This window comes from Labeo rohita, chromosome 16 (assembly GCF_022985175.1).
Source record: "Labeo rohita strain BAU-BD-2019 chromosome 16, IGBB_LRoh.1.0, whole genome shotgun sequence".
Classification (NCBI taxonomy): domain Eukaryota; kingdom Metazoa; phylum Chordata; class Actinopteri; order Cypriniformes; family Cyprinidae; genus Labeo; species Labeo rohita.
Window position 1 is genome coordinate 29,989,411 of NC_066884.1, and position 19,780 is coordinate 30,009,190.

General features: G+C 37.5%; 1 protein-coding gene across 4 annotated transcripts in view; it reads right to left on the reverse strand.

Moving 5' to 3' along the window:
• Positions 1 to 343: 343 nt before the first annotated feature.
• Positions 344 to 19,780, reverse strand: part of adcy2a (adenylate cyclase 2a) — a 124,534-nt gene continuing 105,097 nt past the window's right edge. For 2 of the 4 annotated variants that reach the window (XM_051132399.1, XM_051132398.1), the window contains 18 exons: positions 16,522 to 16,680; positions 16,236 to 16,368; positions 15,852 to 16,028; positions 15,218 to 15,261; positions 14,823 to 14,903; positions 14,662 to 14,731; positions 14,359 to 14,456; positions 13,953 to 14,037; positions 12,725 to 12,862; positions 12,050 to 12,169; positions 8,551 to 8,735; positions 7,527 to 7,611; positions 6,266 to 6,424; positions 5,391 to 5,537; positions 5,008 to 5,115; positions 4,651 to 4,765; positions 4,155 to 4,279; positions 345 to 3,943 (listed from right to left, as the gene is read on the reverse strand). In XM_051132399.1, coding sequence (XP_050988356.1) covers positions 3,791 to 3,943; positions 4,155 to 4,279; positions 4,651 to 4,765; positions 5,008 to 5,115; positions 5,391 to 5,537; positions 6,266 to 6,424; positions 7,527 to 7,611; positions 8,551 to 8,735; positions 12,050 to 12,169; positions 12,725 to 12,862; positions 13,953 to 14,037; positions 14,359 to 14,456; positions 14,662 to 14,731; positions 14,823 to 14,903; positions 15,218 to 15,261; positions 15,852 to 16,028; positions 16,236 to 16,368; positions 16,522 to 16,680 — 2,182 coding nt within the window. In that variant the 3' untranslated portion in view covers positions 345 to 3,790. Of the gene's footprint in view, positions 3,944 to 4,154; positions 4,280 to 4,650; positions 4,766 to 5,007; positions 5,116 to 5,390; positions 5,538 to 6,265; positions 6,425 to 7,526; positions 7,612 to 8,550; positions 8,736 to 12,049; positions 12,170 to 12,724; positions 12,863 to 13,952; positions 14,038 to 14,358; positions 14,457 to 14,661; positions 14,732 to 14,822; positions 14,904 to 15,217; positions 15,262 to 15,851; positions 16,029 to 16,235; positions 16,369 to 16,521; positions 16,681 to 19,780 lie in introns of all 4 variants that reach the window. The other 2 variants (XM_051132400.1, XM_051132397.1) reach the window with 2 other exon arrangements.

Here is a 19,780-nt window from a genome sequence, read left to right on the forward strand (position 1 = left end):
TAATTGTTTAGAAAGTGAGACATTTGCTGCAAACATCCAGTCACATGAAATATGAAAAATGTGCAAGCAAATTTATATAGCACAAGAAAAAATAAATGTATTAAAAAATCTGTATGTTTGTTTAAAATGTAAACTTTCAAACATCAAAAGATCAAAAGCATCACAGAATTATTATTATAGATGCCACACTAACTCCAAGACACAGCAGCATATAAATACTAAGTACAAAAACATCACTTGAAGTTAAACACAATTCAATACTACATTTTTAAAGTGTGACTTACAATTGTGACAAAAAGTGAGCCATCATCTGACAAAAAATCTAAATCTCTTGAATGCTCATTTATGAAGAATGCCTTTTTGTCCATCTTGCAAATAATTTCTCTGTGAAGTGTGCTTTAATTTGAATTCCCCAGAGACAGGGAATGACTTTATTAGAGATGTCACGGTGCTCAGCTGATTGGTTCAAATTGCTATGGCTTGGTGGTACATGCCCAGGAAAATAGAATCCAGAAATGTAAGGTTTTATTATTATTATTATTATTATTATTATTTGTATGATGGTTTTAATATTTGTAAAGACAGTTTACAAATTTGATTTCTTGAAATAAATGGTATTGTATATCTCTCATTTTATCTTTTTCAATTTTGTCATTTCTCATTGCAATTTGATTTTGAATTATCTTGTCAACATTGAGTCCTGACTGAGCCCTTTCTGTGTTGAAACTGCATGATCTTTGTTGTCTATAGGTTCTCCAGTTTCTCCCACAATGCCTGTAAGGGACTAGCCATCTGTCCAGGGCGTTTTCCTGCTTATGGTCTGAGATTCTTGTGACCCTACTTATGATGGAAAATGAATTAATCTTGTGATTAACTTCTAAAGTTAAAAAAGTAATTGCTCACACTTTAGAACCAGAGACACACCACCACCATGACTCTATAAAGTTTACTGTAGCATATTTGAAACACAAATTTCTAAGGTCTCTAAATTTTCTATATGATCACAACTTTGCTGAAAACCTCTTGTACATAATCTACTAGGGGAGTGTGGGGCACAACCTAACACTTTTTGAATTTCTCAGTTTGTGTAAATCCACATGGGGCTCAGAGTATAATTTTTTATCCACATTATTTTACACTTGTCTAGTACAAATATGTTGCTTTGTTTCATAATTACAGTGTATACATTTTTCGTTATTTACCTCAAAAGAAAGAACGTGAAATGTGACAACATGCCCCGTAGGTGGGGTATATTGTAACGTGCGAGGGGCACGTTGTAACATGACCATATGACAGCTTAAAATTATCTGATATATAAAAATATACACAACAAACAAAAATGTTTTGTCAATAAAATAAAATTCTTAACTTTTTCAAATAAAATAATGGCGTTTTTTAAAAATTAAAAATATCTAATTTTGAAGTTTGACAATGAATGCATTGCAACCATGCTTGGGACAGCCCTGATCACAAGACACATCTATACAGTATAGTTCAAAACACTGTGGGCAAATAGATGAAACACATTCAGACATTTAGAGATACATTTCCCTCCCTCCACACACATCTCTCATAAAACACAAGACACATCAACGACCCAAAATGCTTTACATTTCTTAAAATAGTAACTTCTGAACATTAAAGAGGTCATTGCATAGAGGTGTGCACGGAGGTCGCACAGCGCAACTTGACAATTGTAGGGTATCAGAGCGAATCAGACAAATGGAAGATTCAATCAGAACATTTAGTTGAAACCAAAGAGCCAATTTCCACAAAGAGGCCCAGGACCACGTCATAAATCTGTCCAGGATACCCTGGCGCCAGCCAGCCTGAAGTAAGCCTAACCAATCTTTCACAGCTTTGAACAAATTGCAACATTAAAACAAAAGAACACAATTATTCATAATCCCAACTCAGAAAGGAAATTGTCAATTTTGGGGCAAGAAACCCAAGACCATTGGTCAAAGATACACATCAGGACCATCACATGAGGAAACTTTGTTGGGTGGTGCTCCCCCACCCAAGACAAGAACCAGACTGAAATTCCTTCAGAATTCTTTTGTTCCTCAGAACATGCCCCTAGTTCACAGAATGGCAGAGAGACTGTCCCTTTTACCTAAATATGCACCAAAATGATGCTTAAAAGGACTTACGAATGAACATCAGACCACTGCATAACTCCCTACTATGTATGTTACCCACACATTTGTCTGTTATGTTCTAATCACTCGTTGTGTATGTCCTTTTAATAACTATTAAATAGCTTAAGGGTTTATATTCATGTTTGGTATGTATGAGTTTGAAAATTCATGCTTTGAACGTTTCTACCAATCAATTCTTTGTCAAATGCATTGTATTCATGTTATAGAAATCATGGCCAAATTATACTCTGCAAGAGTGGGAAAACTCTGACCATGTCACTGTTAAGATAACATGCTGATTTATGTTTTGGGAGGAGAAACATAGCAATATCCCGAATTAAGACAACATCTAATTGGTCAAGACACCATTTTGGGATGTGTCCAAAGCTGAGTTTAAAACCACAGGACACCATAAAATTTTGCTTTTAGCTATTGGTTTTAACCATCGTTCCTAGTCATGCTTTTAGCTGTCGCTTGTAGCTTTTAGCTATTGGTCTTCACCATGCTTTTTGCCATCATTTTTGCATTCTTTGAAGGCTTCCTAGCTTGCACGCCAGCCACTCCTCTAAACGAAAACATAAGGACATTGTCACATTTATTCTTTTACTTTAACCTTTTTCTTTCTTGACTGATGGTTGTTCAGGTCTAAGCAATTGCATATATTGCTATAAACTTGGGATTTCATATTTTCACTCTTCTAAACTCATTTCTTTCCTCATTTTCTCTCTTTCTGCAACTTGTATGAATGTGTGACTGCGCATCTATGTGTTAGGTTAGTTTATATGTCTTAGGTTTTTCCAATAAATTTCTATTCATATTGAAAAGAGAAGTATCTTGTGTTGTGTGCTTATAAATTAATGTCTTAAACTACCGACCTTGTTACCGTGCTAATAAATAGTGCTTTCACTATATTTTGGATAGTAATATCCATTGCAGAGTTGAGGTTGTACGGCTCGTTCAGTGAATCGCTGGCCGATTCAGTGATCCGTCGTAAAACTGAGATTCTGTTCAATCTTAAATGATTCCCTTTGAGCTAAATTGACTTCTGTAAATCCCTTACACAATACACCTTATGTTAATGAAATGTGTAAAAAGGGTATTTTTTCATGAATGAGTAGATGAAACAGACATACTGTACAAACATAGAATACCATATTGCATTTACAACTCTCATAGGGATATGTCCCTACTGTCCAAAGCTACATTTACTGTATATGCCCATAGTGTAAATATGTGACACATATCATGCACAGCATGCCAGTGACACAACACAGAAATGTTTAAGTACTAGCTTATTCCTCTAATCTGTAACTACAGTATATCAAAAATAAAGATGCCCTCAGAAAGACAAGTACATATAAAGTTTAATGAAGTTTTTTTTTTTAAAAAAAAGAAAAAGAAAGAAAAACAATGGCATTAAAACATCAAAACACTTTTTGTTATATTTGATTTTCTTACAAAATAATTGCTACCATACTTACAGTAGTACCCTGTGCACAAACCCTGCCTATGAGATACAGTAGAAATGGTATCACTTTCAATACATCCAGTACTTCGTGCATCTAAAGACTAGGCGCAGTTATTTACAAATGTCTCTTTTATTCCCGTTTGTGGATGTCTGCAGTTCATTGCACATTTGTTGCTATGATTCATGGCATTACATTCCCCTGGGATAAAGACCGGCTCATCTCAGTGTGGACAAAGTATGTTTTAAGCTCTCCTTTCCCTTTTACGTTTATAATTCCTCTGCATGAGCACATGTAGCCTAATGTCTGCAAGATACGACTCGTCTCTTCTGTAACCTGCAAACATAAGCACACAAAGGAATTAAATGGATTAATGAGTCACTCCATTGCACATTATTCAAAGCATGAGCATTCTTCCAACTAGAATTGCAGTGGTTTTACATGGAGTGTTACTTTAACTGTAATCAAATATCTATGTAAAGGACCTGAGACAATTTAAAGGAAGCAAACAATGGTTCTGTACAGCTGACAATAATTATAGTCTTACCTGTATTTTTCCAAGCACTCCTGTACTGTCCATTCTGCTTGCTACATTCACTGTGTTGCCCCAGATGTCATACTGGGGCTTCTGAGCTCCAATCACCCCAGCTATCACAGGTCCATGATTAATACCTGTAGATGGTGATATACAGGTTTTTGTAATATGACAAATTTTTTATGAATGCTGTTTACTTACAATGCAATTTCTAGCCATTTATATAAATGGGAATGATAGAAATTCATAGTTTTATATAATCAGCTGGTAGCAAATCTCCAAAGTGCCTATAGGTCAGTAAATGTTACATTCATTTGTAAATATCTTAATGACACTGAAAAAAAATTATGTATTGCTGTCCAACTACAATTTTTGATTATTAAGATTGAAGATTATCTTTGAAAAGAGACGCGGCCACTGCATCACTGTATCATCTATGTGAGCTGTTTATGCTTGGACCATGACAATCCTTGCTTGCAGCTATTTAATCTTTTGACTTTTCACTCACCCACTCTGAGTTTGAAGTCATTGAAGGAATGTTTATTGATGACATCAAGCTTTCCCACCAGTGCAAAGGCAAACTCCACCATGGTGCCAATGTGCATGTACTGCCTGTCATGCTCCTATAAACATGAATAAAGAAAGAAAGAAAGAAAAGAAAGAAAGAAAGAAAGAAAGAAAGAAAAAGAAATATTTTTATTCAAGGGTAGGGTGGACCACAATTTTACAAGAATTAAAAGGAATTATTATTTTTGATTAATTAAAGTACAGCAAGCCTAACTAAATAAATAAATAATCAGGGTGTAAACTGTATTTTATTCCCTTGAAAAATGTGTATAATTTCACAGATGATAGATCCTAGTACCTGCGTATATTCTGGTCCTGGTGTGGCATTAAGCCCAGTAGCTGCCATATATGTGCTTCCAATGGTCTTTATCTTCTCCACTCCACTAAACTTTGGCTTAGAGAGCAACTACACAGGAAAGACAACATAACCATAGTATAGTTAACATCAAACAAACCATCAAAACTGTTTTGTGAAAAAGGACTGCATCATGGTAATAATATTTCTTTTTGGCGTAATAAAATGAATTTCATGGGCGAATGCAATTTCATAGCAAGCAAACAGAATTTGCACATTGCAGTGAGTTCAAAGTACACTTCAGTGGGGGAAAAAAGTTAGAGTAAAAAAGAAAGCATAACTTTCTTTTTTTTCCCTACAAAGTACCTGAAGAAGCAATATGTTACCTCATCAAAGTCTGCAATGATTTCGTTGAGTAGTCTGAGGCACTCAAGACCCTCCTTGTTTACATCTGATTCTGTGTAGAACTCTTTGAAGTCCGGGATAGAAGCAAACATCACACACACCAGGTCATATGATTGGTGATACAGATCCTGTCATTCACAAAGGAAAAGGAAGCTCAGCCATAAATATCAAGGACTGACTTTGAAACAGACAGCATTATTCAAAAGTTACAGGTTTTTCTTCAAAGCTTTAATTTAAACTGAAGAAAACAACAACTTGTCAGTTGCCAAGCACTTCCAAGCATCTAAATTCAAGTTATGTTTAATCTTATTACCTATAATCCTTCAAGTACAAAAAGATTGTCTATGCTGGTTAACTACACTCATAAAAATAAAAGTGCTTCACAATGCCATAGAAGAATCTTTTTGTCTAAATGGTTCCATAAAGAACCATTTGAAGAACGTTTCTGTTTCACAAAAGGTTCTTTGTGGTTCTTCAGATTATAAAAAGGTAAGAAAGAGATGGTTCTTTAAAGAACCTTTGACTGAATGGTTCTTTGTGCAACCAAAAATGGTTCTTCATTGGCATCGCTTGAAGAACCTTTTGAAGCACCTGTATGTTTAAGAGTGTATGTACTATTAGGTATGAAGTAAGCCAGTATAAAGGTAAGACATATTATTAAATTTTGTAGTGCAAGAGTCTCTTTTTTTTTTTGTAGTGCAAGAGTATCTTTTTTTCTATTATATTGTGGTAGCTTGAAGTATGGAAGCTCATACTATTTCACCATGTGAATTTGGGATGCATACCTTTGAAACAGTACACAAATTGCAGTATAGGGTAGATTTTTAGTTGTCCTTTCCATCTACATTCTTCTTACCTCATTCTTCCAGTTTCTGGCCAGAAAGTGCTCTGCTACATGGGCTGGCAGTACGTTTTCCAGCAGAACACGATTAAGATTCTCCATGGTTTCTATCTCCTCACATTCTTTCTTGAATTTGTTCTTCCACAGGAAATCCAACCTACAGTAATATTCATTCTGTTACAAGAGGACACAGAGGTAAAGAGACTGGAGGTCACAGCGCTATTTCAGTTACACACACAGACCATTTCATAAAAGAAAGTCCTATTCTCATCACACAACATATATACAATACGGTACAATGCTTTTCTGCATCATCTGTAACAATTTTTTTTTTTCTTTTTTTCTAGGAAAGGTTAATCTCAGTTTTAAGCCACCAATACTTGTCTTCAGAGTCACAGATTCTTTATATGTATTTAGTGGGGAAAAAACAGAAATCATTTGTAACATTGTCTTTATTGTAATTTTTTAACAATTAAATATATCTTTCCTAAATAGAAGTATCAATGTCTTATAAAAAGAGTCAAAATAATCAACAAACAACAAATTACCAGTGGACAAACAGATGGTGAAAATTACGTAAACAGTTGGATCTCAGATCAACAGGATTTACCTCAATTTCTACAGAAATTGGTCGTAAAATTGTCACAACAATAGACAAATAGCAAACAAACAAAAACCTTTTTTTTTCCAGTACATCTAATGTCTTGTGTACAGTACCCTTTCTGGATTCCATCCGTGATGAATCTTAATTCTTAATCTTAATTGACACAGTCTTATTTGTTGAACATGATATATGTTGTGCACAAGAAAGAGGTTCTTCTAAATATTCACTACTTTGAAGTACATTTTGTAGTCGTTATTGGCTGCCTTTTCTTAGAGGACTACATCTAATCATAATAAATATCTAGAAACTACAAAACGATGTCTAAAAACCTTTTATAATGTACCAGCATATGACTTGCCTATTATATACTGACAATCAAAATATATTTTCATTTACAATAATATAAAATGTGTTTACATTTTCAATTAATAGATAAAGCTTCTTAACAACCATATGCATTTGTTTTTAAGCTTATTGTGGTCCTATTTAAATTCAATAAAGAACAGATATTTTTAATTAATTTATGCATTCATAGTACCATCAACATTTCTTCTTACAGTGAATATGCATGCCATGCATACAATATGCAAATAACATAATGATTACCATTTCACCAGTTGTTATATTCTATAAATGAGCAAATGTAATTGGCTTTAAAAAAAGAACACTCACCTGTCTAGCTAGAACAAGCAGGGTGACGAAGAATATAAAGAGAGACACAGAGCCCATAGTTTTCAAGTCTTTCAGAACTCCTGGCCTTGTTTTGACGAGAGACAGAGAGAGATATAAGACTTGTCAGCATCACTGTTTTTTGTAACAAATCATGCCATCTGTAGCCCAGGATGACCAGCAGACCATGTCCACCCCAGCTGTCAATTAGCAGGAAATGTCTGTGCTGGTTCAGTGATTTATTTTCAACATCCAGCTCTGATTTCTAGAACAAAATCTGTAATCCTCAGAAAATGTTGTGCATGAAGCAATTCCAAATTTTGTTTTGTTGTGCTAGTTTTGGGACAAATGAGCAAAACATAGCAAGAGTTTTTGGATTATTGTATGAACTGATTGACACTAAAAATCCTGTCATCATTTATAAATCTGATGGTTTAAGGTATACACGTGGTTACCTATGATTAACACATTTGACCAGCTATTTGCATACACCATAAGCTTACTGTTATTAAACTGGATTTAATGTTGAAGTTGATACATTTGGCCAAAAGTATGTGGACACTCAGTGCTGCTGGTTCGAAGAGGCCTTTACAAAGGAACATTCCAACCTTGCACTAATGGGTTCTTCAGATTTTAGTCAGAGTAGATGGCAATTTTATTAAATTCAGTGAAAACAAATCTGATACAAAATACAATGAGATCTGAATTAATGTGTGCTTTGCACATTGCAGCAGCAGTTTGTGGAGAACTGTTTTCGGTTTGCTGGACATGGGTGACTTAAAAAAAAAAAAAGAAAAAAAAAAAAAAAACATAGACCTGAACCCCACTGAGGATTTAAATGCTGACTGCACAATTCTTTTGTCTGAAAATCTATACAGCCATGGTCCAGCTGATTTCCCAGAGTAATAGAAGGTGTTATATTTAGAAGTACAGGAAGAACCAACTTTCTATTAATGTCAATGCCTAATCACATATTAGTATACTAGTTCCTACATAATTCTGACGAGTGTATATAAAAAGTTCTCACCTATCCAGGATCTCTGTTTTGTAGAGGAATTTACTGTACTCGTCCAGCAGGGGTGCATGTGTTTGAAGTATGATGACGCTGTAGAGCACCACGGCTGTTAGCATGATGAGCATCTTTAGCTCATAGTTGATCCTCAGAAACACAGAGCAGGAAATCAGGCCCAGAATGCAACTATAGATAAAATACTAACAGCAGAAAAACAGAAATCATAAATATTGTGTTCTGACTGTAAAAGAAAAAAAAAAACACTTATGCTTATACTAAACAAACTATATTTGAATCAGGGTGATGGTGATACAACATTCATACATCAAAACAAAATCAGTCAGCTATTCTCTATCTACTAAAAGCTATGCAACATTTTAAACAGTAATCACTATGTAATAATAATTGATGTGGTTAAGGACTGTTTTTCAAGCTAAACTGCATTTGTCTGTTAGATTGTGACTCTTGCATGTATTACCAATAAATAACATCTTTCCAAAGTGTATGAAACAAAAGTAAATGAGAAAAAGAAAGATAATGTTGTATATTAGAAATGTTTTAGTATTGTGTAATTAAGTAATTAAATCCCTATTTGAAAAACTGGGTTAAGCAGCATTAATCATGAAATCATAATGAATGTTATTTCACGTGTTGTATAATGCTGGTCAAAAACATACTAGATTGGGGGTCTACAAACTTAATCCTGGAGAGCCGGTGTCCTGCAGAGTTTAGCTCCAACCCTAATTAAATACACCTGAACCAGCTAATCAAGGTCTTACTAGGCATGCTAGAACAGAGGTTTTCTTACTATTGGGAGATGAGAGGGTCTGTATTCCTTACTATTGGAGAAAGCGTAACCGTCAATTTAAATCATAAAAATCTTATCATCAAATCACATCAAAGTGTGCCTTGATAACCAATCACATTACAGCCTTGACGTCATAGAATTTTAGTTCAGAGTTGTGCGACACACAATCCATAGGTTACCATAGGAATGAATGGAAAGTGCCGTAATCTAAATCCCACCTGTTGCAAAAAGTCAGTGACTTCTATTATAAAATGGCAGGTTTTCGGTGTAAACTCAAAAAAAACACTTGTTTTAGTGTATGCTCTTAAAAACATTTTCCTCCCTCCGTTGTCCTCCTCCTCCCCCTCCTTTATCAACTCTGACAACTTTGCAACGTTCTTCATTAATAAAATCAAAACCATCAGTACACAATTTACCATACCACAGTCTGCCAAGCACATCTTACCAGCAAACATACACTCATTCACATCCACTCTCTGAGGCAGAAGTCTCCAAATGCATTCTTTCTAATCATCCTACTACTTGTCCACTTGATCCTATTCCATCTAATCTCCTTCAAGCCATTTCTCCTGCAGTTGTACCTGCACTGACTCACATCATTAACACACCCCTTCACACAGGAGTTTTTCCCTCAGCATTTAAACAAGCTAGTATAACCCCTCTACTTAAGAAACCGACCTTTAACCGATCTCTATTTGAGAACTACAGACCGGTTTCCCTTCTTCCTTTCATTGCAAAAACACTTAAACGAACTGTGTTCAACTAAGTCTCCATCTTTCTCACACAGAACAACCTCCTCGACCAGTCTGGTTTTAGAAGTGGACATTCAACTGCCTTGCTTTCAGTTGTTGAAGCACTAAGACTGGCAAGAGCGGTTTCCAAATCTTCAATACTTATCTTGCTGGATCTGTCCACTGCTTTTGACAGAGTTAACCACCATTTTTGCCTGCCAACCCTATTGGCAAAGGTCATTGCAGGAACTGCACTCCAGTGGTTTGAATCGTACCTCTCAGACAGGTCCTTCAAGGTATCTTGGAGAGGTGAGGTATCTAAGTCGCAACATCTAGCTACTGGGGTACCTCAGGGCTCAGTTCTTGGACCACATCTGTTCTCTGTCTACATGGCATCACTAGGTTCTGTCATTCAACAAAAAAGGCTTTTCATATCACTGCTATGCTGATTACACTCAGCTCTACCTTTTATTCCATCCTGATGATCTGATGATAGCTGCTTGGATCTCAGCTGTCTAAGAGACATTTCTTGCTGGATGAAGGACCATCACCTTCAGCTCAGCCTTGCCAAGACAGAACTGCTTGTGGTTCCATCAAACCCATCATTTCATCACAATTTCACCATCCAGTTAGACACATCAACCATATCTCCTTCAAAAACAGCTAGAAACCTTGGAGTTGTGATTGATGATCAGACTTTCTCAGACCACATTGCTAAAATTGCCTGGTCCTGCAGATTAGCTTTATTCAGCATCAGGAAGATCAGGCCATTTATTTCAGATCATGCTTCACAACTCCTTTTTCTCAAGCTCTTGTTCTGTCCAGGCTGGACTATTGCAATGGTCTTCCGGCAGGTCTTCCAGCCAGTTCTATCAAACCTTTACAACTAATCCAGAATGCAGCTGCAAGAATAATTTTTTAATGAGCTGAAAAGAGCGTACGTCACACCTCTCTTCTATCAATAGCTCTCAGGCTATCAAAAGCTGCTCGCATAAAGTTTAAGGCAATAATGTTTGCCTACAAAACCACCACTGGCTCTGCAACCCTTTACCTAAATTCATTACTTCAGCCCTCTAGAAACTTGCGTTCTGCAAGTGAATGACGTATTGTTGTGCAATCCCAAAAAGGCAGAAAATCACTTTTCCTGACTTTTACATTAAATGTGCCCTCCTGGTGGAATGACCTGCCCAACTCAGTCTGAACAGCTGAGTCCTTAGCTATCTTCAGGAATTTGCTAAAAACACACCTCTTCTATCTTTATTTTACCCTTTAACTCTATCATTCTCTACTCTAATTTTATTCTTAAAAAAAAAAAAATTGCCCTTTTAGACTAATACTCTATTCATTTACTTACTGCTTGTTTTCTTAAAAAACAAAAAAACAAAAAAAAAACTAGCTTTTCTGTTCTTTTTGTAAGGCCTCTAACACTTGCTTTTTCTTTTTCTATTCTAACTGTTTTCTTATATATTATATAATTAAAATAAGCCGTTGCTACGTGTACTGCGGTAGGCTAATTGAGACTTGTCATAGCACTTGCATGTTATTGCTCTTTTGTTGATTTTGATTGCTTCCATTGTCCTCTTTTGTCTGCTAAATGTCTAAATGTAATGTAAATGTAATGTAAAACATTTTGAAAATTAGCCCAATAGGTGTTCGATTCATAAAATGATAACCTGTTTCCTCTAAAAAGCTGTTTATTCAGCATAGTCTTTCCAAACCAGAAGCATTAGCTTTAGCCGTTACACTTTTTTGGCAAAAGGTTGCCAAAGGATTGCCATCTATTGGCTTTGTCTAGAAAGTTCCAGGCAGGTGTATTGAGGCAAGTTGGAGCTAAACTCTGCAAGGACACCGGCCCCCCAGGACTGAGTTTGGAGACCTCTGTACTAGATAATTTCCACATCTACTCTTCACATTTACAGTCTAAAGGTCCATCTGAAGAGCTTTTAACATATAAACAACACTATAGTTAACTCACAGGAAGGTAGAATGTGTTCTTGTCCAGATAAGATATGGGATGTCCATCAGGCTGAAGAAGTGTTTCATTTGATGCATTATAAACAGCATCTGTGGATGTTAGGTTATCTTCTACAAAGAACTGCAAGAGATGATTAAAATTTATTTCTCTCTCTCTCTCTCTCTACATATATATATATATATATATATACATATATATATATACATATATATATTTGTGAAGAAATACACAATATAAAAGAATTTTAAAAGTGTTGTCAACAGTTATCGCAGTTACATCACAGTGACATGTTCACTTAATTTAAATTATATACATGTACAATTCTCACACATGAGGTGAGAATCCTACTTATTTTTATTATTATTTTCCACCTAGATGACAGAAAAATACAAGATTGAAATTGACGAATTTGTTTCATGTTTGTTTACAAACAGTGACATATGCCACAAGTGAAATGGCCAGATCTGGAGGCCAAACAGCTCTCTGCAGCCAGGGCGCAGATGGACACAGATCTCTGCCAAGAAACTCTGCAATAACGCATGTCACACTACTGTGGTCAAGACCCCTAATGTAATGTGTGTGATGCAATTAGAGAGCATCTCAGTGTCTTATTTGTATGACCATAAGCACAAAAGTATTCATATGAAATTTCCTGGATCATTGTGGTTGACATACCATATTGAAGACAGCCATGATCAGGATGAGGGCTGTGGTTGCCATGGTGAGGGTGATGCGTGGCCAGGGCTTGTTGGCGATGATTCCTGAGGATCTAAGGATCCAGAGCCAAGATGCGGAGGCCGTCTTATCGCAATGCTATTGTTGGTCAACACGAATAAAACAATGAATTGATTTTTTTAAATAAAAAAGGTGACCAGAAAAAATGTCTCTGAACTCATTTGTCTTCAGTATAATTTATTATTATAAAATAATTTAAATACACAATAGAACATATATTACATTATTGCAATACTGAATGACTGGTTGGATGAATTGTATTATTGTGATATGCCTTGGGACATCTGTATAACACATCCTCATCAGACTGTTATCACAAGGTCATGGTGGAGAATAAACACATGAATCACTTAATTTCACGCACCAGTTTTCTTTTCTTGTGCATTTGGGAAATCTTACTGCGGTTGATGCTTTCAGCAAATAATAATAAATAAAGCTACTTACGAGCTGAGACAAAATAGCTATCACAGTACTAAAGAAGCATGAGACATTCCAAAATTTACACAGTTAACATGACCTCAGCATCAACCTGTACAACATCAAACTTTAAACTCTGTTATAATGTTACTTGACACTGTAAGAACCAAGTTCAACTTGATTTTAAGATTATCTGGGCTTATGTCGAATATATAAAGAATGATATATTGTTTCTAGATTACTTCATCTAGTCCTTGCATTACCAACAAATGAGGAATTTATCAATGACATCTATTTGTTCTGCACCAGCTGTTCTCAATTGGTGGGTTGTAACTGAAAAATGGGTGGGTGATTTTTTTTTCTTGGATACTGTGTGTTAAATCAATTAACCATACAAGTGTGAGAAGTTAGGATCATAAATTAAATGTATTTATCAAGTTTTAAAAGGGAAGAGAAAATCTTTTCTTCTTCACTAAAAGAAGTAAGTCCAAACTAATTTAGCAAACTTATTTAGGCAGAAGCAAATCAATCCAAACTGCATTAAACACGACGTCCAAAGTAGTTGAGAATCACTGCTCTACCCTTGTGAAAAAGAAGTGTGTTTAACAGTGGTGAATCTATCGAATCACTTGTTTTTGTCATGGCCATGACATATTAACCCGTGGGTTACTTCAAGTAAGAATGGCTGGCTTTTGCTAAAATAGTTCTAAAATTATTTTTAAAACAAATACTAGATTACACTGGCACTTACCAAGAAATGCCCAATGAAGCAAATGAGCAGAATCACAGACAGAATTAGGAAAGACATTCCAAATGATATTCCCAATATTGCAGTTCTGAAATAGACAGAGAGCACATGGTGTTTTAAATCACAAATGGAAAAAAGTGAGAAAAGATGTTCTTGCTCACAAATTCATTCTGACATCTCCAGCTCTGATTTAACAAATTCATCCTGACAGCTCCAGTTCACTACAGTGAAGACTTAAATAAAGACCTTTTGTAAAAGAAAGAAACCCAAGTCAGAAGAAATTGATAATTCTATGTCAAACTAAATTTTTAAAAAAGTGTATTTTCATACAGATTGCTTTGTTTAAACCCTTCTGTGACATTCCTGTGTTGGCGTGCACTGAGAAACAGGTGCAGATGAATAAACTTACTTTGGCAGAACCAGGATCTGCACAATGAAAATGCAGAAGAATATCAAGCAGGCACAGGTGACGTAATATTTGAAGGCCGGCAGGGTCGTTGCTCTATACTGCAGAGAAAGGACACACTGTTCTCATGGAGCATCTAACTTTTTTTTTTTTTTTTTTTTTTTGTTAACTGAGTTGTCTCATTCTGTCTTATCGTGGGTGACAACAAATCTGTTTACATTTCAATTATTGATATGGTGATGTATTATTAAACTATGGATGACTCTAATTCAAACTAACTTTAGCTTACAAAGTATCAGCGCTTACCTCCTTTTCCAATGTTTTATTGTGGAAAAACAAAGATATTCTCTGTATGTCCTCTGATTTGAGCCATTGTCTAAAAAGATACAGACAGATAAAACAAACTAACAAAGAACTGGAACATTCAACAACATGGGCAAATAAAACAGATAAATGAGATGACCTACTTTTGAGAATTGATGCCATCAAAAGTTCGAATCATCCTCTCATTTAGTTCCTCCTCAAAACGCTTCTTCTGAGATTTTGTTCTGAGGAGGACACTGACTTATTAATGACTCTGTCTAAGAAGCTCTATGGCATGCATTCATAAACATGAAATATCTTTTTTCCATACCATTTCAATAATTCTATACACATTCATCATACTGTATTTCAATACTATGACAAAAAGGTTCCAACCTGAAGGTTACTCAAGTATGTAAGTATGTGCCTCCTAAGATACCTTGTTTATATAATCACTACGATTTAAAACAGATGAAATATATCACCTACTGTAGCATAACTGCCCTTTAGCAGGCTCAAAAAATGTTACTGTTGGAAAAAGACACAGAAGTTAAATCACCTCTCTGAACGCCTCTGAAAGTGGTACTGGCCCATGGGGACGTCCTGTTAATAAGAAAAGAGTAGGCGGTGAGTAATTTTGGCAGTCGCAAGAGTCACAAGAACAAAAGCTGTTCATATATGTTTTTGTAATAATTTTTAAATACACCTTTTATATTTACTTATAGAAAATATACTTGATTTAGGATGGACATACATGTACATGACATATGACCAAAAATGCATTACACATACATAAATGCGTATTTATATGGGCTAGATATATCTGTTAATATATTAAATTGTTCCAATTTCTAATAGGTTTCATCTATTTTGTATGTGGAAATGTAATATATGTACACATACTACATTTGCCTGTGGGAATGGTGGGTCTTGAACTAGTAAGTCTTACATATAATTCTAACTAATTAATTGTGCATAGTTAGAATAGTAAAATAGAATAGTAAAATATTTTTTACTATTAACATCACAGGTCGATTTACCTTCCTGGTATGTTCATTTTAGCAAGTGTTTACACAAGTTTTCTTCTGCTGTTTTTATGCATTTTTCACAGTGTCAGCTGTTAACTTTAATATATTTTAAAAATCAATTGAACCACTATTGTAAAATTCATAGTGTCTCATAAGAATGCTCACAGCAGTGTTGATTTTTCCATTCTCATTGGTCATGCTGTCTCTGTGGTGAAGGTTGGCAAAAGGCTTGGCTGCACCCCATGACTCCAGGTATCTGGTCATCCTCACTGAAGCTCTCATTTTAGCCCCATCCATGGTATGTCTGGGTCTGTAGTGGTGCTGAGGACTTTTTCTTTCTGCCTGCAAAACAGACCACAGAAGACAAACTTCACTAAACCTACTCAGCTGCATTTAGCAAGTACTTTGGACAATTAGCAACATGATACATATTGCCACAAGATCTTGTAATGACAGTAGCATTGGCAATAATGGCTAGGATTTGGATAAAAAAAAAAAAACCTTTAGACTTGAAGAAAACAAAAGCGACTGTTCATTTGTTCTTCATACCTTTGGGTTGATAACTAAGTAGGTTACAACTCCATGCTCTTTTAGATAAGGATCACGTTCCTGGCCATCTCCATCTTCCACCTTATATGCCCCATTCAAGTGCTCTAGAGTCACTGAGGTGATGTGGACTCGTCTATTCATCAAGAACTTGCAATTACTATTGTTTTTCTCACCAGATTCTCAACAATTTCACATCTTCTACAAACTGAAAATGCATATTATAATTATGAATAATTGTAATAAAAAATTAAGCATATAGTTAAATTAAAAACCCACAATGGCTTACCCAGGTACACCACCTGCTTCCATGTGATTGGCTAAAGTCACATCATGTGACCAGACATCATATTGCCATTTCTGGAGGCCAATCACACCACAGAGAACATTTCCAGAGTGAACACCCACTCGCATGTTAATGTCCACTCCGGTGGCGTCTCGCACTTTCCTATACAGAAAACGAAGAAGGAAATAACAACACATCCCATCACACATCAGAGCATCGATTTAACCTTCTGCCATAACACAGTTAGAAACACATTTAGACAAGAGACATGGCTTCGACCTTTTAAAAGGCATGACCTTTTGAATGTTGTTTTTGTCACTCCAGTTCACAAGTTGCAAGAGATGCATCTAAAGTGGTGAGCATGATCCTATTGAAAATTAATCATTTACTCATTCTGTTGTTCCAAACTCATGACTTACTTGCTTCCCATAAAATAAGATGCTTGACATTCATGCTGAACGTCCTAGCTGATCTTTTCCATGCAACAAATTTGAGCAGTACCTGGGGATTTCAAGTTCCAAAAAAGCACTATAAAAGTACATAGAACAACTTAGCACAAGAAAAGTAGGCCCTGTGTTACTTATGCTTAAATGTACTGCAGATATCATTAATGTTCAAAAAAAAAAATTAATGTACACATTTTAGTAATTAGTCTAAATTATTATGGGGATTACTTGGGAGCCATGATCATCTCTGATTAGGAGAAAATGCCAATGAAAATTGGCTAGTGGATTTGCATAATACGCCACTCCCCCGTACACACGGGTATAAATAGGCGCAGGTGCATCCACTCATCAGGTTTTATGCTGAGGAGCCGAGAACGTGTCTCTGGCAACCAGCGATGGTTCAAGGTTGTGGCATGGGACATAACGTCTCCATTCCCTCCATCGGGGAATGAGGGATACGTACGTAACCGAGACATTTCCTATCTGTTGGTCACTACGAGTTATGTTGTGACAACATTATGGGGTTCATGGAAAATGCCACAACCTGCTCTGCCCAGTCTGACTGCCGGGAATGCTGATGGATACTCCACCGGGGTTCGCCATCCAGGAAACTGAACTAGAGGAGGACAAAGGCGCTCGTATCCTCAAGTAAGGGGGAATGGCGCAGCAAGCATGACACCGGCCAGTTCTTTCTGCCACTTACCTGTTACCCAACACATGGGAAGAAACTGTCTCAATGCGGTGACTGTAAAATCTTGCTAAGGTGTTTGGTGTCGCCCAGCCCACAGCTCTGCAGATGTCTGCCAGAGAGGCGCCAACACATAGGAGGAAGGCACACTCCGAGTAGAGTGAGCCCCTACCCCTAGGGGGCACAGCTCGCCTTGGGATTGGTACGCCAAAACGATGATATCCACTATCCAGTGGGCCAACCTCTGCTCGGTGACAGCCTTCCCTTTCTGCTGACCTCGTAGCTCAGAGCTTCTGAAGCGGTGCAGTCCACGTATATGCGCAGTTATAGGACACAGCAATGCCAAGGCTGGATCTGCCTCCTCCACAGGCAGTGCTTGCAGGTTCACCACCTGATCGCAGAAGGGCGTAGTGGGAACTTTGGGCATATATTAGGCTGGGGTCTCAGGACAATGTGACTGTAGACCGGCCCAAAAACAAGGCATTCTTCACTTACCAAAAATGCTTGATGGAAGTGAGTGCGGTCAGGAGCACTGTCCTCCTAGACAAAAACTTAAGTTCGACTAAATTGAGCGGCTCAAAGGGACAGCCAGGATGATAGAGAAATTCCAGGAGGGCACCAGGAAACTGACGATGAGATCGCGCTTTCCCAGGGACCGGCCATCCACTGCATCGTGATGTGCTGTGATAGCAGGCGGTGGTGGAGGGTGACAGCCTACACTCCAACCTTTCTTGCAAGAAAGAAAGCACTACTCTAATCATGCATCTTCGAGGGTCTTCTCGGCGAGAAGAACACCACTTTGCAAACAGACTCCACTTCGGTACATAGGCTTACCTCGTAGAGGGAGCCCTAGCCTGAGTGATGGTGTCCACCACTGCTTGTGGCAGACCACTCACATCTCACGGGTGCCACGTGGTGCCAAGCCCCTGAGAAAGGAAGTCGTTCCTGCGCCAGGGAGGGGCTGTTGCGAGGAGCATGACTTCCAGAGCTGTGACATGCGACGTGACCGTAGACAACTGCAGTGTTGTCCGTATGGACCAACACGTGTTTGCCTTGCAGCAGTGGCCAAAACTGCCGCAAGGCCAGATGCACTGCCAACAGCTCTAGGCAGTTGATGTGCCAAAGCAGTCGAGACCATGTCCAGAGCCCCAAGGTTGCTGCCCCTTGCATGTAGCACCCCAGCACGCACTGGAGGCATCTGTCGTGACGACAACATGCCGGGACACTTGTTCTAAGGGCACCCTGGCCCGTAGAAAAGCAAGGTCCGACCAGGGGTTGAAGGAGTGGCGACAAATCGGTGTGATGTTCACACGATGTGTACCGCAGCGCCATGCCCATCTCAGGACTTGGGACTGAAGAACTCAGGCAGTCCAGCACTGACTGGGCACGCTTGTTGGTGAGACGAGCTGTCATACTCACCGATTCCAACTCCACGCCGAGAAAAGAAATCCTCTGCACAGGGGAGAGTTTGTTCTTTTCCCAGTTGACCTGAAGCCCCAACTGGCTGAGGTGCCGAAGCACCAGGTCCCTGTGATCGCACAACTGCTCTTGTGACCTGGCCATAATAACCCAGTAATTGAGATAGTTGAGGATCCTAATGCTCACTTCCCGTAACGGGGCAAGGGTGCCCTCCACGACTTTTGTAAAGATACGGGGGGGGGGCAGGGAAAGCCCAACGGTGAAGACCCTGTACTGCCATACCCGACCCTCGAATGCAAACTGTAGGAACAGTCTCGAGGGAGAAGCGAGACGTGAAAGTAAGCATTCTTTAGGTGACCACCTAACTAATCCTGGAGGGAGATGAACGGCTTCTGGCTATAAAAGGGGCTTAATCAGAGATGATCAGGGCTCCCAAGTAATCCTCATAATGTCATTACGACATAACTCGTAGTGACCAACAGATGGGGAACTAGTTAATAGTGAGGATTGTTCCCTACACTAAAGTGTTGCAGAGGGTAAGATCTATAGCAAAACTGATAGTCAGTTTGAATTTAACAGCTTTTTAATATATTAAAAAAAAGACTCTGAATTATTCTAAATGTCTCCTTTTGGTTTCCACAGACATTTCCACAAAATAAAAGGAGTTATAAACCAATTTTCTTTTTTTAAAATTGGTGCTGATCTGTAA